The sequence below is a fragment of the Ailuropoda melanoleuca genome, chromosome 2 (assembly GCF_002007445.2).
Source record: "Ailuropoda melanoleuca isolate Jingjing chromosome 2, ASM200744v2, whole genome shotgun sequence".
In the NCBI taxonomy this organism is placed as follows: domain Eukaryota; kingdom Metazoa; phylum Chordata; class Mammalia; order Carnivora; family Ursidae; genus Ailuropoda; species Ailuropoda melanoleuca.
Window position 1 is genome coordinate 25377341 of NC_048219.1, and position 10843 is coordinate 25388183.

Sequence of the window (10843 nt, forward strand, 5' to 3'; positions counted from 1 at the left end):
ATGGATATTACCTCGTAAAATTATTTTCAAATTTTCATGTGACTGCACAAAGCATGCATTTTCATGAGAAAGAATTCATTGTCTTTTCATAACATACCCAAAGAGATCACCCCAGAAATGTTTAAGAACCAATAGAAGGAAAAAAATAAAAGGAAATACAGTCTTTAGCTCTGTTAATAGATGAGCAATACTAGCAATGTTCTGAATAAGCTTCATTCTCTCACCACACAACTTTCCTGAGTGTATGTTGCTCTCTCTGCCCTCCATTCCTGCTCTCTATTCCCACTTCCTCTGCCTACAACCTTCACTGGGTTAATTTTTTCTTATCATTCAAGACTCAATTCATGAGTCCTTCCTCCAAACAGCTTTACAGAACTACTATTACCACCACCCCCAGGCTGTCAGAGAACTATTCTCTAGCCTCAGAATTCTGTGTAACTCTTTTCATTGACTGGATGGTAATTTTCTAACTCTATTCTTCCTCCACTACGATAGGAGCTCTTAAAGGCAGGGACTTTGTCTAACACACCTCTGAATTTCCAAGTTTGGGCACAATGCCTGGCACATAATAAGTATTCAATACACATTTTTAAAGGGTTTTTTGTGGGCTTTTTTTTTGTGTGTGTGAGAGAGAGAGAGAGAGAGAGCACCTGTGTTAATGGGGCGGGGCAGTGGGTGAGGGAGAAAGAATCTAAGCAGGCTCACACCCAGCGCAAAACCCGATGCAGGGCTCAATTTCACAACCCAAGATCATGATCTGAGCCAAAATCAAGAGTCGGGTGCTTAACTGACTGAGCCACCCAGGCACCTCTCAATACATATTTTTAAATGAATAATTCTGAAAATGAATAACACAGTCCACAATATAGTGATTTCTTTCACAAAGCCTTGACACTGAGATTAATATATTTCCATTAGTGACTTCTAAAATTCCTGAAAAAGTGCAGCTAACTGTAATTGACGGCAGATTATTTTTCCCATTTCTTCCACCAAAACTCAGAGATTTTTTTCCATAACATTGTTATAAGTCTTTATTTAGGAATTTCCAATTCTATATAAAAGTTTTTAATCCTAGGGGCACCTGGGTGGCTCAATCCATTAAGCATCTGCCTTCAACTCAGGTCATGATGCCAGGGTCCTGGGATCAAGACCCGCATCGGGTTTTCTGATGAGTGGGGAGCCTGCTTCTCCCGCTTCCTCTGCCTGCCACTCTGCCTACTTGTGCTCTCTCTGTCGACTAAATAAATAAAATCTTTTTTTAAAAGTTTTTAATACTATATAAAATTCTAGGAGCCTTTTTGTGTTTGTTTTGTTATCCTTCAGTTGACATTATTCTGAAAACCTATTTAGAGACTCAAGTGTTCACAATCAATAGTTCTCAAAAATATATGAAAAATACACTGGGTGTTATATGCAAACAATGAATCATGGAACACTACATCAAAAACTAATAAAGTACTGTATGGTGACAACATAATAAAAAAATTATGAAAAATAAAAACATCTTTCTTTAGAGTTTGAAAAAAAAGGATTTCTTTTATGAGTCCCATTAAATAAATGCAAAATACAAAAAGTAAAAATTATCATATTCCCATATGGTGAGTAACATCAATGAATTATTGCAAGCTTTCACACTTAAAATAATATCTTATAATCAGAAAAATCAAATTCAGCTAAGGATGAAAACTTCTCTTAAATCAATACTAAAACTAAAATTAACACCTATTCCATTGCTGAAATTTAACAATTAATAAAAAATATTCTGAAACTCATATAAGACTCTGCTGTTCTTAAATGACTCAAAGACAAAGTTGTGACTTTGTTAAAAATATGTATGCAAAATACTGACATCCTTCTGACCTTCTTAATAAATACAGTTCTCTAGTATCTCTCATTGAAAGTGACACTGAGCCATGATACTGAAACTGAAGCCAAATGCAACATTCAGACCTCCTTAGAAGAAATAAGTATATCAGCATCATGAAAACAAAAGGTGTTTTCTGTCCCAAACAAAAGGTATTTTCTGTCCAATACTGTACTTTTTGGATCTTTAATAAAGCTATACTTACTGATGTTACAGAAAATACATAGGTCACCAAAAAAATTTAAAGTTTTAAAAATATTTCTAAAAAGGGAAAAAATTATGTAAGTCCACATTCCCTTTTCCATGATTCCAAAATCCATCAATCACTAAAAACCAAATATTTTTTCATAAGTTTGGTGCCAAAACTAATTTGTTGGCGAAACTTAACCTAAATTGACATGAAGCTATTTATAACTTTTATTCATTTATTGTAAATGTGATATTAATGTTGTTTGATTACAGGGTACTTTCCCATACCCCACGGAGATATTATGTAATCAACAGTTCATATGCTGTATTACTTTGCCACAATCCAAAAAAAAAAATCTGAATTCTGAAATACATTTGCATCCAAGGCTGCAAATAAGGGACTGTAGACCTGGATTTCCTCTCCTCTAAAGGGTGATTTTATTAGTAAGCCTTTAGGGAAAGACATACACACACACACACACACACACACACACACACACACACACACACATATATACCAATTAAGCTACCATTTCTTTGGGGGGAGGAGGGTGTAAGACATTATGCACTTTCCAAACCTATCTCTAATTCTTACCTGAAAAGTAGATGTTACTATCCCCAATTTNATAGACTTAACTATTTTGCCCAACTACTAACAGAAGGTAGAATATTATTCTTATTTCTAAAGCTTCTTAAAATTTCAAGATTCTGTCTATAGATGATTTCAGATACCATAAAATTACTTTTTTAAAAAAAGACTCATTAATTTCACAGAGAAAGTAATTAAGGCACAGGCCATTTTAAGAGACTGCATCATTCCAAAATTTCTGGTCAGTATGGGCCTCCACAAAAGTAATAAACTTGGCAATACAGGAAAGCAATTTTACCAGGTAATTCAAACAAAAGCTTTCTTTTATGATAGTTGGAAAGGAAGGAGAAGAATTGGAGAAAATGAAACAGGTTCAATCTACCCTGAGACTAATACTCCTACATTTAATTAACTTTAAGGTTTCTTTTTTATTGTTATTCATAGTCAAATTGTTGGAGAAGAAGGACAATTCTAACATTCTTGTCCTCATTTTTTTTTCTTGCCCTCATTTTAAAGTACATTATTTAAAAGAAACTTCCTTTTGCAAACCTGACCTTCTTACACAGCTATCTGCAAGCTTGAAAAAAAAAAAAAGTAACTGTCCCTTCACACCTTTAAGAAATTTCTCAAAATCCACCTCATATAGAGACATACCCCAGGACACTTAGTTCAGATAACAATTCCCCATTCTCCTAAACTTGGTATCTGCCTTTCTTCTGATAGCAAATAAATGAAACCAATGGGGGGGGGGAGTCTTAAATTCATCACCATATGTTTAAAGCTTGCTTTTATATGTAAAGTATAGGTAATACATCTTAATTTTTTATATTTAAGCTTCAGGGGAACTGAGGAAATAGCATTTATTGGGCACTTCAGATATATAAGCTCTAGTATTCACAACTACCCTGTAAATACCATCCCCATTTTAGAGATGAGGGAACTTTAGAACAGAAAATTTGAGTCCAAGGTCTTCATCTAATAAGGTATAGAAAAAGGCTTTTTTTTTTTTTTTTAAACAGGCTTTAAACAAAGATCTGAATCCCAGTTCCTTCCACATCACCTTGCTAAGATATGTTTATCTTAGAATAACATTTCCTGTGAGGGAGGAATTTTCATCATGGCTATTACTTCTCCAATATGTAGTATGTTGCAATACAAACAGAAAGCCAAATAATGAATCTGGCTAATGTTAAAATAGGCCCCAAAATCCTACAATCTTACACTTATTTGCAGTTATTGAGCAAGTTGCTTAACTTCTCTGTGCCAAAACTTCTTCAAATATTAGAGATAATACTTTAGAATGCAGTTATGATGCTGAAGTAGATTAAAACACATAAAACACTTAGCTCAATATCTGGCACATAATAAACACTCCATAAACGTTAGCTATTGCTACTGAGATGAGAAATCACCAGAAGGACATGTTTTGTACCAGGTGACTCTAGCCAGCAATAGCTGGACATCTAATCCAGAAACAGTCAATCCTACACTGACTTCCAATCTATGACATGATCTGGTGGGAAATGTCAATCAGTTTCTCTCTCTTCGGAATCTGAATTAAGAAACAAAGACTGCACCAATTAATAGTGATTCGGAAGTTAAATGGTTTGGCTTCTACCTTCATCAATTTTCTCTCATCAGTGTTACCAACGATGCTAAATCTGTTGCTAAATCTAGTTTTTCAGTCATCCTTTTTATATCATTTGGCAGCATTTAATCTGTTCAAGACCACTCTTCTCATTCTCTTTGAAAAGCACTGAAATAGTCAACACTTAATCCCAAGCTTCTGCTCCCCACACTCTACTCTCCCTCTAAGCAATTTGATCCACACTTATGACTTCAGTAACTATCTCCATGTTAGCTCACACTTTTCTTATGTATTCAACTGCCTTGTCAATCACTCCACTTATCTGGATGGCTAAAAGATAACATCAGATTCCATATGTCCAAAACCAAACTCTGGATCTTCCCTCTCAAACATAACCAAGATCCCTTCCAGTGCTCCTTATCTCCATAAGTGTACCACCAACTATCCAGATGCACAAATTAGAAAATTAGAAGTATGCCTTGATATCTCCTTTTCCTTCATAGCCATCTTTCACTAAATCCTATTAATTTTACCTCTTATTTTTCAATTCCTTCTCTCCATCTCCATTGCCACCTTCTAACAGGTCCACCTATGTCCACTCTTGTATCTTTTGTACTTTCCACACTGTAGCCAGTTACATTTTTCATTATTCTAATCATGCCATGCTCCTTAAAAGCCCTCAATGGCTTCCTATTGTTCCTAAAATTTTTGACCAAAATTGTATCATAGTATACAAGGCCTGCAAGATCTGTTTCCGTTTCTTTTCTCCTCCTATTGCCCTACATGCAGCCATATTTGTCCCCTTTCAGTTCCTTAAATATATCATGTGTCCTCCTACCTTAGGGTCTTTGCATATGGTTTTCCCCTGCCTTGACCACTCTTTGTCCTTCTCTTCATTTATTCAATATATCTCAGCAAAAATATCACTTCCTCAGAGAAAGTTTCTTGAACCATAGACTTTATCAGGTCATTCAGTTATTCATTTAATAAATATTTAATACTAACCTACCGTATACCACATATGGTTCTAGACATGTGGGATTGTCAAACACAACAAAGACCTTTGCCTTCATGGAGCCTATATTCTAATGGAAGAAAACAGGCAATAAACAATAAAAATAATAAGTAAATTGTATAATATGTGTAAAGGCAGTAAATCTATGGGGGAGGGGAGGGGGGAAAAAAAGAACAAGGTAAGAGAAGAAACAGAGATACCATGAAAGAAAAAGAAATCATGCAGGTCTCGAGAGGTAACAGTCTCTCGAACCATTCTTTATAGCTTTATTCAGCTTCCAGTTCCAGTCACTATATGGTCTTAGCATAACCACTATCCCTCTTCCCCACCTCCAAGGGCTGGATAATCCAAGTGAGTCACTCTTGTAACGAAAATACCTAATCAGGACACGTATACAAGTCTGTGTATATCACTTCCACCACTCACCACCACACATATCCCCAAAGCCACTGCTTTGCTATACACACAGATACCACTTGTCTTGAAGCTTCAGTTCTTCAGTCCCCAGCCCCTTTCAGGTACAAACCCCTCCCACATACACAAGACTGTGAAAATCCTAGCTCTCTACTCTGACCCTGTAAGTCACTTAGGTCACTACTCTCCAAGCCCAGTCAAACCCACAACGGGGTCCCTCAGGAATAGGACCCTGGGACCCCCTTTCCGGCAGTCTCCCTGCACCTTAAAGACCATCTTCCACCCACAGATATGTGGCTATGCACTCCTTTGTGATTCTGAATGACCTTCAAGAGCACTGATCCCATATACACTCAAACTCAGGTTCCAGCATCCTTTGGTAAGGTTCCGAAGGACTGAAGCTCTGGGTGTCCCCTCAAGTCTCTTGTCTTTATAAGAACCCACAGGAGGATTTGTATACTTTCTCGGTGGCCAGGGGTGACCCTAAGGCACTATATTCCCCCAAAACACAAATACTCGGTGTATACCCCCCTTCCGTGGCACGGCCTGATATTAAAGTAACACTCCCCCCACACACACCTGCCTCCTCAGAGTATGAGACCCTCTCCACCAAACCATGCCCCTTTAGGGAACCCTCTTATGTTTCCACAGGACTGTGTACCCCTCTCCATGAACTAAGCCTACTCCTTCGATCAGCCCCATCACAGGTGCCCCTCAGGATTGGAGTCCTGGGTCTTCCCTGGAGTCCCAGCCCTTTCTGGGCCCATGCTCACTCAAGAGTGTGTACACTCCTGCATACACCTCTGCGCCGCCGCCAGGACTCCGAGGTCCATGCCCGCCACTCAGAGCGGTATGCACCTCCTCTGACCCCTGACCCCGAGGTCACAGCCCCACCGCGCAAACACACAGGGGCACCTCCTCCGGGGTAAGGCCATGCCCAAGTCGCCTCTCCTCTCAGACCCAGGACAGCCATGCTACCTCAGCGCTTCCCCCCGGTCGACGGCCCCCACAGACCTGCCTCAGGCGCCGTCTGGCTCCGCTCCGCCATTTTTTGTTGTCCCTCCGCCTCTAAGCCCACGCGAAAATCGCGGGGCAGTGGGGAGCGGGCGACGGGATCCGCGGGCTGACAGAGCTCCCTCAGGCAGACGCGGCGCGACGGTTGCCAAGGCAACGGGCGGCCCGCGTGCCGGCAGGCGGCGCGAGGCGGGAAGTGGGGGCTGGGAGGCGGGCTGGGAGGGAGCGTGCGTCCGAGGCCCCGCCCCCGCGGCTCCAGCGCTCTTGGGTCTAGGCGCCTGCGGGGCTGAGACTCCGCCGCGCCTCTCGCCGCCGCCGAACCACCGCGTCCTAGCAACTGAGCATGCTCAGCCACCTCTTGATAGCCGGGACCAGGTTGGCTGGGATGACGCTCGCCTGCCGCCGAGGGGNCCTGGCGCCGAGGGGGTCTTTCTGCTGACCACAGACCTGGATGGGCTGGCTTTCCTGTGGTTGGCGCTTAGTTAGGGGGGTGCTTGAGACAGGTTTCTTGACTTCCCAGCGCCTCTACTCCTGACGTGTCTGGCCCTGGTCGAGGCGCTGGGTAACGTAAGTCTTCTGAAATGCCCCGGGAATCAATCATTCTGTGCCCACCCCACCCCATACTCGGGTTCCTTGCCCCTCTACAACCTCACCAGCTCCCAAACCAAGAAAAGGCTTCTCTTTTGCTGCTGTATTTCTCGGTATGCTTAGGATGCCCTTTCCCTTCTCTGTCCTCCCACAGTTCCCTGTGCATCCCTGGCCTAACACTGACTGCTTTATGCATTATTTACTTCTGTCTTCCTTACTTAAAGGTAAGGTAAGCTCCCTGTTGCCTGGGGTTGGTCTCTTCATCTAGGTATACTCCATAATACAGCGTAGTGCTTGACCAAAGCAAGTGCTCAGTAAATATTTGTGGAATGAAAAATGACTCCTAAGTTCACTCCTGCACATCCTACCAGTTTTATTGAGCACTTAATTTTTTAACAAGTACCATTCTAGGTAGGCCCCTTCCCATCAAGGCACTCACAGAGAAAGGAAGAGAGATAATGGCTTTACACGCCTCATAGGGATACAACCTGCAGGCTGGTCTTCAACTTATTCTAGAAAGTTAGCCCACAAGAGAGTGGACACTCAATACATATTCTTAACTGAATAAAAGGATGTGGTCACAGAAACTAGTTAGAGGTTAACTAGTGTTTAAAGTGCTAAAGGATCGTAAAGGTGGAACTCTAAATTGGGAAGTGGCGGGCTAAAACAGTTAAGATTTCAAAGAGGAGTGGATACACTCGCTGAGTCTTGAGGATGAATAGCTATCAGCCAGGCGAAGGAACCGAAGCCTGTGCCAGGCAGAAGGAGCAGCAGGAGCAAGGTAGAGTGGAAGGATCCCAGTGAGACGACAAGAAGTCCAGTACGCTAAAGCACACACCTGATAGGACAAAGCATTATCTCTAAAGAAGCTCCTGAATAGCTAGGTAGTGTCTTCAGATGTGTTCCCCAAAAGCAGAGCCTGAGGCCAGGACTTGGGTGCTGGTAATTTGTTTAGGAGGTAAGCCCAGGAAATAGCAGTGAGGGAAAGAGAGTGAAAGAGGGAAGGGAAAAAAACAAGAAAAGTGTGTGAGATTGAGCTGATTGCTTTAGTAGGCAACTGGGCATAACCTCACTGGAGAGACCCTCTGAAAACTGTAGAAAGTGCCTCAGCATTGTCCCACCAAAGAACAAGGAGACTAGGTCATTTACCTCTTGATTTCCATCCCCATTGTTTCAGGGTTACCTCCATCCCAAAGCCTGACCTCTCACATTTCCTGGTTATGCTTGCCCAGGGCTAAACAGCCTTCTGAGATTTGAAAGAAAGCCTTGAGGCAGAAAAGCAGAGGGACTGGAAAGCATTTGGGGTGGGAGGCTGGCAACATGCACGAACTACTAGTTCACCTGCCCTGAAAATCAGGAATAAGGTGTGGGCCCCACAAGAACCTCTACAAAAAGTTACGTGAAAATATTCATCAGAAATATCCCTCATATTTGAGTAGTTTAAAAACGCACAAACCATGTCATCACAACTATCAAGATGAAAACACACAAGCTTTCACCAATCAATCCTAATGACTGAATGATAAGGCAGTGAGGGCTATAGGAGTTTCCGTATGGAAGGGGTTTCTGAGGGCTGAAGACCACAAAGGAGCTTCATTGAGTAAAGGAAAATGGAAAAAAGGGGTTGAGGACCCAGGTTCTACTCAAACTCTGACTTTATAGCTTTATAATCTGGGGGAAATTACTGAAATAGACTTTGAGCTTCAGTTTCCTTTTCCAACAAACCTGAACAGCCCTTCCTACCACACAGAGTGCTTTAAGTCACAAATGGTGGGACAGGTTAAAACGCATTTAATGAGTATGATTACAGTAAATAAATAACCTGGCACGTTTTAGAACAATTAACTTAAACCTTGATTCCATTTCTCAGCCAGTCTCTGTGCAGATGCTAGTGTTAACCTTAAAAAATAAAACTGCCAGGTATTTTACCAATAAAAAAAAAGTTTATCCAGGAATAGCAGAGAGTTGTAATCTGAGACAAGTGAACAATAGCAAAGCCATAGATAGGCAAGGTTCAGAGCAAAGGAGAGATACAGTTTTTAAATAGAAAAGGAAGGAAGTTGGAAGGCTGTTATAAACATAAAGTCCGTTGGGGTAGACTAGGAGTCTGAAGTATAGTGGCTTTTCATTGACTGTGTTGTGATTGTTTCTCATTGGCTGAATTGTTGCCAGGACTGAAGGAAAACCTTTCTTCATCCTGCAGGGTTAATAAACTAGTATTCACCTGGGAGGCTCCACACATCCTGTGGGTCTGCAATTGTCAGGGAGTGCTGGGCTTCAGAGCTCCCCCTGCCTACTTCCTGACTCCTTTCTAAATGAATTTTCCTTTTATTAATTTTTACACTGAAGATAAAGAGATGAATTTAACAGTGTCTATGGTTCCTAAGAGCTCACGATCCGGAAGGGAAAAGAGGTTTAATCCATAATTATAACCCAGCATGATTAGGGNCAGGATTCTAATAGAGGAAAGCATGGGAGGTTGTGGGATCCCAGAGGGAGGCACACAACCCAGCCTGGAGTAGAGGGGATAGGTAAAACTTCCTAGAGGAGAGTATCTGATCTAACTCTTCTAGGGCAAGTAAGAATAAGCTGGACAAAAAAAAAAAAACACACACACAACAACAACAACAACAACAACAACAAAAACGGTTGTACGAGAGAAAAGGGCGGTTGACGTAACAGGAATAGCATGGGCAAAGCAAGGGATAGTGTGTCTGGGGTAAACAGCAAGGCTGCATCAATAGGTAAGGACAGATTCTGGAGAAGTCTTACATGGGGAACTTGATACTGAAAGTGACAGAAACCCATTAACAATTTCTAAGCAAATCAGGGACCTGGTCAGCTCCACCAGTTGTTGTGTAGACAGTGATTAGAGCCAAGAAAGAAGAATTGGACAGCACATTCCTCAATTTCATAAAAACCATCTATGAAAAGCCTACAGTGACTATCATTCTCAATGGGGGAAAGCTGAAAGCCTTTCCCTTAAGATCAGAGACACGAGAAGGATGCCCACTTCCGCCATTATTATTCAACATAGTACTAGAACTCCTTGCAACAGCAATCAGACAACAAAAAGGGATAAAAGGTATTCAAATCAGCAAAGAAGAAGTCAAACTGTCTCTTTTCACAGATGACATGATACTCTATATGGAAAACCCAAAAGACTCCACCCCCAAATTACTAGAATTTATAGAGCAATTCAGTAATGCGGCAGGATACAAAATCAATGCTCAGAAATCAGTTGCATTTCTATACACGAACAATGAAACTGAAGAAAGAGAAATTACAGAATCAATTCCATTTACAACAGCACCAAAAATCATACAATATCTCAGAATTAACTTAACCGGAGAGGTAAAGGATCTATATTCTAGAAACTACAGATCACTCTTGAAAGACATTAAAGAAGACACAAAAAGATGGAAAAATACTCCATGCTCATGGATTGGAAGAATAAACATAGTTAAAATGTCAATGCTACCCAGAGCAATCTATGCTTTCAATGCCATCCCGATCAAAATACCAATGACATTTTTCAAAAAACTGGAACAAACAGCCCTTAAATTTGTGTGGAACCAGAAA

General features: G+C 41.1%; 1 protein-coding gene across 1 annotated transcript in view; it reads right to left on the reverse strand.

The window, feature by feature from the left end:
- AGBL4 (ATP/GTP binding protein like 4) overlaps positions 1 to 6874 on the reverse strand; it is a 1364734-nt gene extending 1357860 nt beyond the window's left edge. The window contains exon 1 of the mRNA XM_034652232.1: positions 6674 to 6874. Coding sequence (XP_034508123.1) covers positions 6674 to 6707 — 34 coding nt within the window. The 5' untranslated portion in view covers positions 6708 to 6874. The remainder of the gene's footprint in view (positions 1 to 6673) is intronic.
- Positions 6875 to 10843: the final 3969 nt, after the last annotated feature.